Raw genomic sequence first — 14,474 nt, 5'->3', positions numbered from 1 at the left:
ACAGATTCCTAGGCTCCTAAGATCTGCTCTGTCTCTCTGACCCCATGTTTTGCCGCAGTCTTTTCTTCCCTCCTCCTACTCCTCCGGGTTCTGATCATGAAGGTATTTCTCTTTGCGGCTGCTCAGACTTGGTGATGGTTCCTTTATCTCCTCTCCTCTCTCTGGTTCCTTCCCCGCAGCCTCCTCTCAGCGTGCTTCAGGAGCGAGCTTTCGGAAACGAGGAGGGAGCCCCCCAAAAGAAGCGACACCATTCTCAGACATTCCAGCCCCACAAACCCTTCTTCCGTCTACTCGTAGACCAAAGCGGGGAGGCTGTTTTTGTTTGTGTGCAGAGGTTTTTGTCCAGCTCCCTTGTTGCAAGGGGGGGATGGGAGAAAGGGGGGGATTTAACTGAGCAAAATGGCTTGATTGAAACTGTGCAGGCAGCAAACCGCTGCAAAGGGATCAAGCTTTTGCAGGAACAGCAGCTACCCTAGCTGCGGACATAGCCATTTCCAGGTCTGGTACCACCTTGTCTTCTTCCTGCATTGTAAAATGTGGTGCTTCTGTTTTCACCCCTCGGCCTTTGGATGATTTCTTTTGAGCAGGTCTCAGTCTACAAGCATATCTTAAAGATGTGTGTTTACTTGCTAAGACAGAAGCGCAACTTACGGCCTTGAGAACATTTGATTGTAAATCTGTAAAGTGCTTTTGATGCTGGTCAGAGACTAGTAATGTGTATAGATTTGAGATGCCCTGTCCCTGCTGGGCAGACGGACGGCACGAGCACGTTGTGGGTCAGATGAAACTGTTTATTTCCTACTGAGTTAGTGTTGCATTTGTACGCTGCCACTCACAACATTTCTACCTTTGTTTGCAAAAGAGATCACACAGGAACCTCTTAAGTGAGTGGGGAAATTGCTTGGATTTTGCTACTGTAAATCGGGCGCTCAGCTCCAAAGTTCCTGTTTTGTTCCCATTTTGTCTTCCCTGCAAGGAATTGCCTCAAGTTTGTAGCAAATGATTCAGCACGGCCTTACCTGCAGTTATTCACAGTCCAGCAAATTCAGCAGGCTTATGATGCTGGTGGTGCTTGGCCAGCCCAGAAATCAAGAGGGGTACACACATTTCCTTGGTTATCCTTTTGTGGAGGGAAGGGGCATTTGGGTATTGAGACATCGCTTTGGGATCTGTTGTTCTTCCATATTTTTTAAAAAAGGCTATGCAGCCTCACTGAGATTCTTTTTCCCCTCTCTCTGTGATTTAATCAATGCCCATTTGAACTGTCTGGAGTCAAAACAAACCAAAACAGAGGAGTGAACCCTTAGCAGATTGGTGCCGCTCATGAAACAAACAACTTCAGGTATTTTAGGATCCCGAAATCTGGACGGCGAGAATTTTGTCAGCATCCAGGCAGAGATGCAAACGTTACTGAATATTGAGACTGGCTATCAGTACTCACTGGTTGATATCCAACTAATTCGCAGAGTAGACCTGCTGAAACCAATAGTCTTAAGATACTACCCATTCTCTTCAGGGACCAGACCCCCTTAATAGAAATTGTGGTTATTTTCTCCACTAGATCTCAGAGGAAAGAACAGAAATTTACCCCATGAATATCTCCTGGTGCAAATTGGATGTTGACTTGCGATTTTGGCTTACTGCAATCAATAATAATAATAATAAAGGGAGTCATTTCTGAGTTTTGCACAGTTACACAAATACATAACATGAACTTGAGTTCCAGATGTTCCATCAGCCCCAGCCAGAATAGTCCAAAACATCTGTAGGTTCATCTGCGATTCAGACCATCTGCTTAAATAGCCAGTGAAGTGTGTGAGCCATGCTGGTGGGCGCAATTGCCTATGTCCTTAATGCATACATTAGATCTTTGTAGAAACACAAGCGACACCTCATGTTTCCTCCATAATCGATCAGTCCAAACCTCAGTGTGCAGTGTGGTTTCTTCCAGGTGTGTATGTGTGTGTCAGTTATGCTGATTCAATGCGGTCCACCTCGAGCAGCCTCGCAGGGATTCTGGTGGTCACCATACTGACCCTGTTGGTCCATTGGGGGTGCAGGAAGGTAGCACAGCTGAAGCTAAGCAGCTGAGGACCAGACTAGCAAACCCAAAGGAGAGCCATGTCTGCTTTGTGAGGAAGAGCAGGAAACTCTCGTAAAACTGAAGCGGAAGCGGGCCAGGTGGCAGGTCCTAGTGAGAAGGCTTGGGTGGGGTTGGATGAGCAAGCTGCAGAAGATCTTGAGGCCTCCTCCTTTTTCTGGTTCGTGCTTCCTGCCCTTCTGGTTTGCACCTAAATCTTGTGACAACAGAGTGTGGGAAAGTGCCATGTGGGCACAGCCTGGCATAGAACCCAGAAAGTAGAAGTAGGTCACTTGGCTTCTGCCTCTGTTTACAAGAAATGGCTCTGTGCTGTGCTAAGTCGGCCTGTTCTGTGGAGATGAGGAGAGCCTCCTTCTGAGGGCTCTTCCTGCCCACCACTCCTCGTGCCCCTGGCATGCCCGCCTCATCCTGGAGCCACCTCCCAGGCACCCCCCCCAGCCCACCCCACAGACCCTCCTGCATCTTCCAGCCAGCAGTTCCAAGAGGCAAGACATGTGAAGTTGGTTAATTGACCTCATTAGGTTCTAGGAATGGAAAAGTGCAATGAGTTGGCTCGGGGTTCAAAGCGATTCCAAGGCGTAATCTTCCTTGGGATTCATTAAGCATCATTTGATGTGGCTTGGGCTCTGCATTCCAAATGATGTTTTGGGAAGGGAACTCTGGGAAGAACTTTCTCTCAGTAAGAGCTGTTTGACAGCGGAACAGGCTCCCTTGGGAGGTGGTTGACTCTCCTTCCTTGGAGGTTTGAAAGCAGAGGTTGGGTGGTCATCTGTCCTGGATGCTTTAGCCACGATTCCTGCATTGCGGGGGGTTGGACTGGATGACCCCAGGGGATCCCTCCCAACTACAATTCTATGAGATGAACCCCATTCACTGGGAAACCACACACACCCTCTGGTCAGCCATGAAACAGGTTTCACACTGAGCAATATTCCTTTCACTCTTATCATCTTACTCTTCTTAATTTGTGGTGCTGGTTTTCAATAAACTTTTGCATCTTGATTTTAACTGGAGTGGCCTCCTGTCCCTTTGTCTCTCTTTTTTTTCTTCTCCTTCTCCTCTCACAACAAATGAATGTGCTTTCCTTCCTGCTCTCATCACTCCCTCTCCTCTCCTTCAGACACACCCTCGTCTGACTTTACCAGCTCCCAAAAGCACCTTTTGTGTCTTGCCAAGTTTTAGACTAGGTCTGTGCAAACAATTCCATATCGGTTCACTTTCCCGCTCATTATGGGTAGCGTGAAGATGGAGAAGGACTTAGTTGGGGGGGGATGCTAATAGGGATTGGGGAGGTGCAATTCAATTTCCATTTACAGGTGATCTTACCTAGCTTGCATTTTCTGAAACTATATGCAAACCAAAGCACAGTTATCCTTTGAAACGTACATTTCTCTGAATTTTGCAGTGCATTAAAAGGCTGGCGAATTTTCGTGACAGCGTTTAAAATAGCAATAATGCACAAAGTGGTGTGAAGCTGAATTTAAGATTGCAAAAAAGGGAGGAAATCAGGAATGGACAGATCTGCCCAGCCCTGCTCACTAGTCACAAACACACAAACACAGCCTCGCTCTTCACCCCAGAAGGGGGTCAAGCCTTTGCAAACAGGCTCAAGGAAGGGTTTTGCATGTGTTCAGTGTGCACCTTCACTTCAGGACCCAGAACCTTACCTGGACTAATAGTGGGAGGTGGTGATGGGTGCACCCTAGACCCCGGTGGAACTTCTCTTGGAAAGGGACTGCCAAACCCTTAATCTCTGGTGGGAAATGGTTATTGCACCATCATTTCCAAGGAGTCTTCCAGGGAGGGTATCAAAGGCCTCTCTCACTCCACTGGTTTGGAGAGAGGCAGAATCTGTTTCCTTCTAATGAATCTGGGTTTCTTCTCTAGTCCCAGTTCCTGTTAGGGAAAATGTTCTCCAGTGAGAGCTGGGGAGGGCCTACTGTCTCTGCCTCCTTCCCATACCCTGAGGCAAATGTTTGGGAACATGGGAAAGGGGGAGTCGTGTCAGCTACACTGGTTCCCAGTACGTTTCCGAGCACAATTCCAAGTGTTGGTGCTGACCTTTAAAGCCCTAAACGGCCTCATCCCAGTATACCCGAAGGAGCGTTTCCACCCCCATCGTTCTGCCCGGACACTGAGGTCCAGCGCCGAGGGCCTTCTGGCGGTTCCCTCACTGCGAGAAGCCAAGTTACAGGGAACCAGGCAGAGGGCCTTCTCGGTAGTGGCGCCCACCCTGTGGAACGCCCTCCCATCAGATGTCAAAGAGAACAACAACTACCAGACTTTTAGAAGACATCTGAAGGCAGCCCTGTTCAGGGAAGCTTTTAATGTTTGATGCACTATTGTATTTTAATATTCTGTTGGAAGCTGCCCAGAGTGGCTGGGGAAACCCAGCCAGATGCGTGGGGTATAAATAATAAATTATTATTATTATATAGCTCACAGGTTTCAAGTTTCTTCCGCACACCCTTAGGGGAGGTGGAGGACCCCCATGGCAGAAAGGAGCATGGGGCAAAATATGACAGATGACCGTTCTGCCGTCCAGCCTTCTGAATGATCTTAGAGGACAGGATTCTGGGAAGCCCTTCTGTAGATTCCAGGGTGGGGGTGGAGCAAGGAATGTAATCTTGTGAGCAATCTGACTGCTCCTCTCCGCTGTGAATGTTGGATTCCGCTGTTCTTCTTAAGCAAATACACAGAGGAAAGCACCTCCATAGTCTCTGTGAATACAGCATTAAGAGCATGAGACGAGCCTGTCAGTGCCCCATCTAGTCCAGCATCATGTTCTCACCAGGGCCAAGCAGATGCCCCAAAGGGAAACCCACAAGCAGGATTCAAACACAAGTCCTCTCCCTTCCTGCAGTTCCCAGCAACTGGGATTCAGACGCATTGCTGTCCCTGACTGGGGAAGCAGAGCAGAGCCAGGCTGGCTAGTAGAAATCCATTGCCTCCACGAATTTGCCTAATCCTCTTTCAAAGTCATCTAGGTTGGTGGCCATCACTCGTGCAGGAGTGAGTTCCGCAGTTTGACTCTTCTTTCTGTCCTTTCTTTCACCTGTCCTAAAGATCCCAACCACAGTTGCCATGTCGAACAACTGAGAAGGATTTGTGGCCCTGTGCTTCTTCAAAGACATGCTTTGCTTTCAGAAGTTACCATAGTCACTTCCTGACATCTCCAATGGTCTCAGGTAGCAGAGCTCTTAGGGATGCAGGTGGCACTGTGGGTTAAACCACTGTGCCGCTTGGGCTTCCCGATCAGAAGGTCAGCGGTTCAAATCCCCGCAACGGGGTGAGCTCCCGTTGCTCGGTCCCTGCTCCTGCCAACCTAGCAGTTCGAAAGCATGTCAAAGAACAAGTAGATCAATAGGTACCGCTCCAGCAGGAAGGTAAACGACGTTTCCATGCGTTGCTCTGGTTCGCCAGAAGCGGCTTAGTCATGCTGGCCACATGACCCGGAAAAACTGTCTGCGGAAGCCCACAAACGCCAGCTCCCTCTGCCTGTAAAACGAGATGAGCTCCGCAACCCCAGAGTCATTCACAACTGAACTTAATTGTCAGGGGTCCCTTTACCTTGAGCAGAGCTCTTGCTCATTCGAACAGTCCTCTGTGGTTGTTTCATAGCTAGGACTCTGTCTTGCCTTCAGCCTTTCTGTGGGTCTCTGTGCATCTACGGCCAGATGGTCTGTGCAGCTGATGTGTCTGTATGTGCCCATGCACACATGGGGGATGGGTGGCAGGAGAATGCAGGGTACATTGGAGGAAATGGGCATGGAGGGATCCCCACAACAAGGGCCAATGCCCTTATGAGCCCAAAGCAAGCAAATCACCTGTGATTCACTCTCTGAGGCTAGAGCAACAATGCCTATGGGTCACAAGGGAACATAGTTGCCCTCCCACCAAGTAGGAAAATGGGCTGAGCAGCAGGCCTGTCCTCTGCTGTGCATTTCATGGGACATCCAATGGAGCTGGGTGTTGGAAGAGTCTGGACAGATAAAACAAAGTCCTTCTTCAAGCAGCACAGAGTCGGTCCCACAGGAGGCAGTGATGGTCACCAACCTGGGTGGCTATAAAAGAGGATCAGTAAAATTCATGGAGGAGGAGAGAGCTATCAATGGCTACTAGCCGCAATGCCCACACAATCAGGGGCAGTAAATGTCACTGAAATTCTACTCAATGTTGATCCAGAGCAGAGGTCCTCTGGCTGGGTTGGGACGATATGGGATTGGGGGGGGGACTCCGATCTCTTGCAGGGGCGCAATTAGTGCCAGCACCGTCCGTTAAGTGTTTGGGTGTAATCTTCGACACCTCCCTTTCCATGGAGGCGCAGATTGCAGCTATAACAAAGGCGGCATTTTTTCATCTCCACCAAGCTAAGCAGTTTGCTCCTTACCTCTCTCACCCTGACCTAGCCACTGTGATCCACGCGATGGTCACCTCCAGACTGGATTATTGTAACTCGCTCTACGTGGGGCTGCCCTTGAGACTGACCCAGAAACTCCAGCGGGTGCAGAATGCCGCGGCGAGACTCCTTATGGGGTCCTCGCTGCAAGATCACATTCATCCGGTGCTATACCAGCTGCACTGGCTCCCGGTGGAGTACAGGATCAGGTTTAAGGTGCTGGTTTTAACCTTTAAAGCCCTATACGACCTAGGACCCTCGTACCTATGGGACTACCTCTCCTTGTATGTCCCACGGAGGACCTTACGGTCTTCAAACAAAAACATCTTGGAGGTCCCAGGCCACAGGGAGGTTAGGCTGGCCTCAACCAGTGCCAGGGCTTTTTCGGCCGTGACCCCGATCTGGTGGAACGCTCTGTCACAAGAGACCAGGGCCCTGCGGGACTTGACATCTTTCCACAGGGCCTGCAAGACAGAGCTGTTCCACCAGGTCTTTGGCCAAGGCACAGCCTGACCCCCTCCTTTGGTAATCCACACAGAAGAAGAAGAAGAAGAAGAGTTTGGATTTGATATCCCGCCTTTCACTCCCCTTCAGGAGTCTCAAAGCGGCTAACATTCTCCTTTCCCTTCCTCCCCCACAACAAACACTCTGTGAGGTGAGTGGGGCTGAGAGACTTCAGAGAAGTGTGACTGGCCCAAGGTCACCCAGCAGCTGCATGTGGAGGAGCGGAGACACGAACCCGGTTTCCCAGATTACGTGACTACCGCTCTTAACCACTACACCACACTGGCTCTCAACCAGAACTCCAACCCAATGGTTGCCATCAATTTGATTTGAACTGATTTTAGAATGAATTGATTTTAGAATGCTGTATTATTTTACTGTTGTTAGCTGCTCTGAGCCCAGCTTCAGCTGGGGAGGGTGGGATATAAATAAAAAATTTATTATTGTTGTTGTTGTTATTATTATTCCAACATATAGTTAGCAGAGTAAAAAACACATTGCAGAATTCCCCCCAAAATAGATCAGAGGCAATTGTATTTCATCCAGCAGAGCTTTACTGCTACTGAAGGCAAATGAACATAATGGTCACAAATCCATTACTTTCAGGATTGGCCCTGTCCATAAGAAATCCAGTTGCAGCAGACTTAACTTAAACTTACAATGACTTATAATAAGACGAAACTTTAACATATGTGCAGAACACCACATCAGAAGGAAGAGAGATAGAAAGAGAGACCCAGACTCCTTCTGGCCTCACTATTATAGTCAGCATGACCTTGACAGAAGAGATAACAAGACCAGGTTAAGCCAGCTACACTCAGCTTCTCTGAAGGAATAACCCAAACATCATGAACCTTCTGCTTGTTTCTTTTATGCAGAGAAGCTTCCAGAACCCTCTTGAATTAATTAGGACAGGAAAGATCTCTACACATCAGATCAATACTTTCTGCACTAAGAAATGCAAATTGATAGTAGATGCTTCTGAACATCAGCTGCTGGGTATGCCAGGAGGGAAGAGGACTCTTGTGCTCCAGTCCTGCTTGTGGGTTTCAAATGAGGGGAATCTGTTTGTCCACTGTAAGAACAGGAGGCTGGACTAGAAGGACCACTGGTCTGATCCTGCACTCCTCCTCTTCTTCCGTTCCGATGTTCTTCTTACGTTTTAATGGATGCACGTGCTTGTTTTCTGCTTGGAATATTGTCGCTTCGAGTCGCTGTGGCTAAAAAAAAAAAGGCAACCAGTAAATTGAATTAAAAGCGCTAAGGGTGTAAGGTTGGCCCTTTCCCTCTCCGCGTGGGCCTGACTTCTCTGCCCTTGTTTTTCAACCCTCTCTCAGGAACTCCATCCAGTCCCAGTCTTCCTATGGGTCCACCTCTCCTCCGCTCGGCAAGATGAACAGCATGAACAAGCTGCCCTCTGTCAGCCAGCTCATCAACCCACAGCAGCGAAACGCTCTGACCCCCACCTCGATGCCCGACAGCATGGGAGCCAACAGTAAGAGGCTCCCCCCCCCCGTGACCCTCCTGGAGCTGGAGTTTAGGAAGAGTGGGGTGGCAGAATAGTGGCCAGAGCAGAACCTCCCAAACTCTTTTGAGCCTCTTCTTCCTTGGTTCAAACAACTCATTTCCAGTGCCTGCTATCCTACCCTGCAGAAATCCTTATCTGGAATATCTTCAAAAAACAACAACAACCAGTTAGAACTGCTTAATTTAATTTATCAATTTCGGAACCACCGGAAGAGGAGCTCGTGAGTTGACAGACCAGGCCTCCCCACCTGAAATTTGGGAAGGGTTGTTTCACAAAATGCAGGGCGCCTGGAAGATTTTGAGATGGAGTGGCTAGCTGGGCAGGGGAGAATTCAAGTCGCTTCTCATTTGAAGGCGAACCTACCTAATTTGTGGCTTCCGAAGTGATAGAAAAACCGAAACAGCCCTCCTGCAAAACCTGCGCTTACTTGAATTTTGCAATCCAATTCTCCGAAAGTGGAGCTGGCGCATAAAGAGCTTTTAACCCCTCTGCCTTGCTTGGGGACAAGGCCCACTCAGCACATAGACTCTGGTGGCTCGTGTGGGGTCTCAGATGGCCCCACAAAATCTCACGAGAGCATCCCAGAGCTGGTGCACCAAGCAGGCCTTGGCCTCCCACCAAGCGAGATGGAGAGCTTAAAAGCTATTCTCATGCCAGTGCTCATGCCAGAAGCTTTTAAGTTCTCTGTCCTCCTCAGATTTAACTTGCGCACTTTCAACCAGCCAGACCTCAACCGCATATGGTTGAAACCACCTTAGTCATTTAAATGAGAGCAAGGTGCGATCGGGCTGTATAAGAAAGGAGACAGTCTAGCTCAGGTGTGTGGAGGGCAGCTTCCAGCTATTTGTGCCTCTGTTTTTGTAACTCTGGTCTCTCTTTCCTCTCCCTTATTCCAGTTCCAATGATGGGAGCCCACATGGCAATGGCCGGCGACATGAACGGGCTCAGCCCGACCCAGACGTTGCCCCCCACCCTCTCCATGCCATCGACATCCCACTGCACCCCGCCACCTCCCTACCCCACAGACTGCAGCATTGTCAGGTGAGTGAGCTGTAGCTGTGCAGGCTTTCCACCCCCCACCCCTCAGATCACGGGTGACAGCAGCATGCTTCTCTGTTCTGTGGGGTCCTTCGTCTGGGGCTGCTCTGTTCAAGAAGCAGTTTGCAGGTCATGTTAGACCTGCCGAGCTACTTCAGCTGGCTTGCCGCGCTGCCTTTGCCTCCCCTTGCCGTTGCCCCCAGACCTTTTCCTACCACGCACACAAGAAGGAAATGAGGCAGAGGGGATTCCGGTGAAGAATCCCATTGTTGCATGTGATGGAATCGGATAGGGTGGCGATCTCTCCATCTGGAGAACCCTGGAATAGTAGCCAAGGGTAACTCACATCAATTGCATTTGTTGCCCTGGTTTCAGGAGAAAAGAATTACAGTTGTAGAATTAGAGGGGACTCCAAAGGTCATCTCGTCCAACCCCAGCTGTCAATTACAGCTGAAGAATCCTTGGAAGACGACCAACCTCTACCTAAAAACCTCCCATGAAGGGAGATCATAGAATTATAGAAGGGAGCCCAGGGGCATCTCTTCCACCTTCCTGCAACTCAGGAATCACAGCTCAAGAATCCCTGACAGATAACCGCCCTACCTCTGCTTAAAAACCTCCAAAAAAGGGGAGTCCACCACCTTCTGAGGTCACAGAATCATAGAGCTGTAGAGTTGGAAGGGACCCCAAGGGCAACGTAGGAATCCCTGGCAGATGGCCACCCAACCGTGGCTTTACAACCTCCCCCGAAGGAGGGTCCAAGATACATCACAGCATTGAACCCTACTATTTTTATCTCCAGGGCTGGCTGCTGTGGCTCTCTAAATGCACGCCTGCCTTTGAAGATGGATCAGAAGCTGGCATCTACTGCAGGATGTTGCTGCTTAGCTCCTGGTGAACATCAGGAGGACTACACTAAGCACTCAAGCAGCACCTGCGCTAGCTGCCTCTTCGCTTCCAGGTCCCTTCCAAGGTGCCCTTTTGGCCAGGGTGCCACAGTATGTGGCGCCCCCCTCCCCATGGTATAGCCTAAGAACGTCAGAAGATCAGGGCAGTTGCCCATCTAGTTCAGCATCCAGGTCTCACAGTTGCCAGCCACACTTGCTGTGGGAAACCAGCGTGCAGGATTTGAGCACAGGACCCCTCTCTGCTCCTGTGGTTTCCAGCATCAGAAGCATAACATAGGACGAGTCCGCTGGATCAGGCCAGTGACCCATCTTGCCCAGAGTCCTCTTCTCACATGGTTGCTTCCAACTGTGGAGGCAGAGCGTGGCCATCGATAGCCTTCTCCTCCTCTCTACAAATTTGTCCAATCATCTTTTAAAGCCCTCCAGGTTGGTAGCCTTCACTGCCTCCTGCGGCAGCAAGTTCCACAGATTAACTACGTGCTGCATGGAGAGGGAGCTGTTGCCTCTTCCTTCCACGAGGCTCGGGATAGCTGACTTTTGTGTCCCACTCAGGGGATATCACCTTCTTCCTCCCGGTGACCAGTTTGGGGTGGGTGGCGACGGGGGTTCCTTCCTGCTCCCACAAATCAAGGCTTTTGCGTAGCAGAGCGCCTGGTGTGGGTGACCTTCTTATCTCAACCTCTCTCTTTCTCTCTCTCTTCCTCTTTCCTCCTTTCCTCTTTCCTCCTCCTCCTCCTCCTGCAGTTTCTTAGCAAGGCTGGGCTGTTCCTCCTGCGTGGATTATTTCACGGCGCAAGGGCTGACCACCATCTATCAGATTGAACACTACTCCATGGATGTAAGTAACTGCCTCGCCCTTTCGCTGCATGGTGGGGGAAAGGGGCCTTTCTCTTGAACTCGGCACTCTGCGCTGGAGGGGAGAGGGCAAAGCTACGCTTCGGATTTAGGGGTGAGCTACATGTTACACTGCAGCTCGCCAGCCTGTGACCCAACTTTGGCAGCCCCTTCGCCATTGCAATAGTGCCCCCGGGAGAGAGGGGAGATGCAGTTGGTGAAGGGGCGTCAGAGAATGGAGGGCCCAACCCTTTCCCCTGCCAACTCTTTTCCTGCTGAACTTTCTCCCTTTCAACCACACTCCCCATCTTCTTTTGGGCCTCTCGCTGTTCCAGACCACATAAATGGGTCCAGAACAGTGGTGTGGCAGTAAAAGCGGAGGGTTTTTTGCATGAAGGAGAGGTGGGCAGGCCCAGCTGGAAGAGCCTTGTACTGTTTGCAAGCCACAGGTCTGAAACAGACATGGTTGTCCTGACGTCTTCTGGGGTTCCTTCTGCACCTCCTCCCTCCCGCCTGAAGCCTTCTTGCTTTGCTGTGATTTTGGTGTTGCTTGCTTGGGGTTTGGCCTGTCGGGCTGAGGGTCTCTCCATTTCCTTACTGAATCTTCGCTTCTGAAGCTCAGCGCCGCCAAGCAAGACCTGAAGAACCCTTGAGATAGTCACCAAAAGCCCCACTCACCCCCCGTTAAAAGACTGTAGAAACCTGTGTAGCTTCTTTTGGCGGAAACGCTGATTCTCTCTCTCTCCTCTCTCCTCGCCTTCCAGGATCTGGTGAGCCTCAAAATCCCGGAGCAGTTCCGCCATGCCATTTGGAAAGGCATCATGGACCACCGGCAGATCCACGACTTCTCCTCTGCCCCCCACCTCCTGCGTACCCCCGGGGCCGCCTCCGCGGTCAGCGTGGGCCCCAGCGAGACCCGCGGGGAGCGTGTCATCGACGCCGTGCGCTTCACCCTCCGCCAGACCATCTCCTTCCCTCCCCGTGACGAGTGGAGCGACTTCAACTTCGACCTGGATGCCCGCCGCAACAAGCAGCAGCGCATCAAGGAGGAAGGGGAGTGAGGAGCCGGCCTGTGGCTCTCCCTCCGCCCCCTGCCCCACACCGATGGACCTCTGGGCTGCTCCTGCCTCTCCCTGCTACTCTGAGATGGTGCGGGGGGCTTGGAGAGGACGGGGAGGGGGGAAATGTCGTGTGCTCTTCAGCGCCAGCTGCACCTGTGCTTCCGAGCTTGCAGCCTCCACGCTTTGCCGGAAGCGCAGCTATTTTGTATTTTCTCGCAAGCCATAGCTTTCGTTTGTTGGGGAGGGGTGGGGTGGCCTTTGTGGCTTCTGCTCAGCAAGGACTGCATGTTGTAAGACATGGTGGGTGTCTGGAGAAACGCGGATTCCCCCAGTTGTGGCACTTGACCCTTTCCACTGAACTGGACCAGCTACAGTGTGCCCCCGTGTGTGACCAGATCAAATCTCCCTGCAAACATTTGTATGGATCCCTCTCTGTGTGGATCCCTTTCTCAGGTGCTTGTTTTGAGGGTTTTAAGGATTCAATGCCTTTGGGGAGGCCTCTCATCTGTGACAGCATTGCCCAGTGGTTGGAGTTTGATGATTTGTGACAGCTTAACAACACTGAGGTACAGGGTACGATGTGCGTTGGACCCCACGACCAGTCTGGCCATCGCATGCTTTGCATAGCAGGTTTCCTCCTGGGCAACCTTTCAGCTTAAATTTTGCTTTTGGGGGTTAGCGATGGTTTTTCGGCGAGGGTAGTCCACTTCGTTCCTTCACCCCCGCCGATTCTTCCTTCAGCATCAAATGCAAAGAAACTCTTGACCAGGAACCCAGACTGCCAATTCCTTAACTGATTCCCTTTGAGATCACCAAATATGCCCGCCCGCCCCCCATTATATCTGGGCTTGCGAAATCTCCCCTTGAAGCAAGCACGTAAATACGGGGAGAGTTGCCTCTGTGTCAGATTTCACTTACCATTTCAACAAGTGGGTTATTTGAGGGAGATCTTGGGTTTTTCTTAACTCCTGACCTGGGTTTCATGAATCGCCTTGCCGCATAAATGCACTCAGGGTGGCTTCTGTGGCTGGATTCCAGCAGATCTGTATTTTCCCTTCTTTCCTTCCTTTCTCCCCACCTGCCTTTCAGGAAAACTAGTTCCTGGGCCATCTGCTGTACACTGCCTGCACTAGACAAGGCACGCTAGAGACCATGAATGCCCAATGGGGCAGATCTTCCTGGTGCTTTCATGCCTGTTTACTATTCTGTCATCTCATTCTACCATGCAAGTCTTTCCCTGAGCTACTTTCCCTCTCCTCAACACATCCTCGGGCTACAAATTTCTACTGACAAACCCACTACTGCCAAGTAAGCTCTGACTTCCTGCAGATATGGTCCTCTCATGCCTAGAATGCAGTCAAAGTACATTTTTCATGTAAACATTGTAAGTACAGTTTTGTTTTATGTATAATTTTGTCATGTACTTGGTCAATCATTTATTGAGGGGTGGGTTTTTTTGATAAAAAATGTATTTCTCTTTGGGGTTTGGGGCTTTTCAGAACCACATTTTGTTTGCATTTTTTATTTTTTTATTTTTTAAAGAAAGAAACAAACCACACCATTTTATGGGAAAAGCTTATATCTGTGTAATGACTTTCAAAGTGTTTGTGATATTGACCTTAATGAATCACGATTACAGAGAGGGGGGAGAGTGATTGCAAAAAACCCTCTCTTGGGGGGAGGTGGGGGGAGGAGACATCGAGGGTTGACTTCAAGAGTCCTAGATTTCAAAATAAGTTCCTTTGCTCAGATTGAGTGGCACACATCCACAAGTTCTCCGTGACTTGCAATAAGTATTAATTGGATGAAAAGCACTCTGTTGTCAATATCATTGTAAATAAAAACAGATTACAAAAGCAACTTTGATGGTTTCTGGCATTCGAAACGGCCGCAGGAGTTTTTCATTGTGGGTCACAACAGCAAATCCATGTGCATAGCCCAAGTCAGTTCAGAGGAAGGACATGTTGTTTAGTCGTTTAGTCGTGTCCGACTCTTTGTGACCCCCTGGACCAGAGCACGCCATGCACTCCTGTCTTCCACTGCCTCCCGCAGTTTGATCAAACTCATGCTGGTAGCTTCCAGAACACTGTCCAACCATCTC

At 50.1% G+C, this 14,474-nt stretch overlaps 1 protein-coding gene across 6 annotated transcripts in view; it reads left to right on the top strand.

The window, feature by feature from the left end:
* TP63 (tumor protein p63) overlaps window positions 1-14,233 on the top strand; it is a gene marked incomplete at its 3' end in the record, with an annotated part of 96,282 nt that extends 82,049 nt beyond the window's left edge. For 4 of the 6 annotated variants that reach the window (XM_082224247.1, XM_082224246.1, XM_082224245.1 and 1 more), the window contains exons 9-12: window positions 8,342-8,499; window positions 9,429-9,573; window positions 11,223-11,316; window positions 12,077-14,233. In XM_082224247.1, the coding sequence (XP_082080373.1) occupies window positions 8,342-8,499; window positions 9,429-9,573; window positions 11,223-11,316; window positions 12,077-12,373 (694 nt within the window). Of the gene's footprint in view, window positions 1-8,341; window positions 8,500-9,428; window positions 9,578-11,222; window positions 11,317-12,076 lie in introns of those variants that run through there. The other 2 variants (XM_082224248.1, XM_082224249.1) reach the window with 2 other exon arrangements.
* Between the last annotated feature and the right edge of the window lie 241 nt (window positions 14,234-14,474).

Source organism: Podarcis vaucheri (assembly GCF_965113315.1).
Source record: "Podarcis vaucheri genome assembly, chromosome: 5".
Classification (NCBI taxonomy): domain Eukaryota; kingdom Metazoa; phylum Chordata; class Lepidosauria; order Squamata; family Lacertidae; genus Podarcis; species Podarcis vaucheri.
The sequence above is the reverse complement of the archived record's forward strand: the minus strand, read 5'-3'. Positions and strand labels throughout refer to the sequence as shown.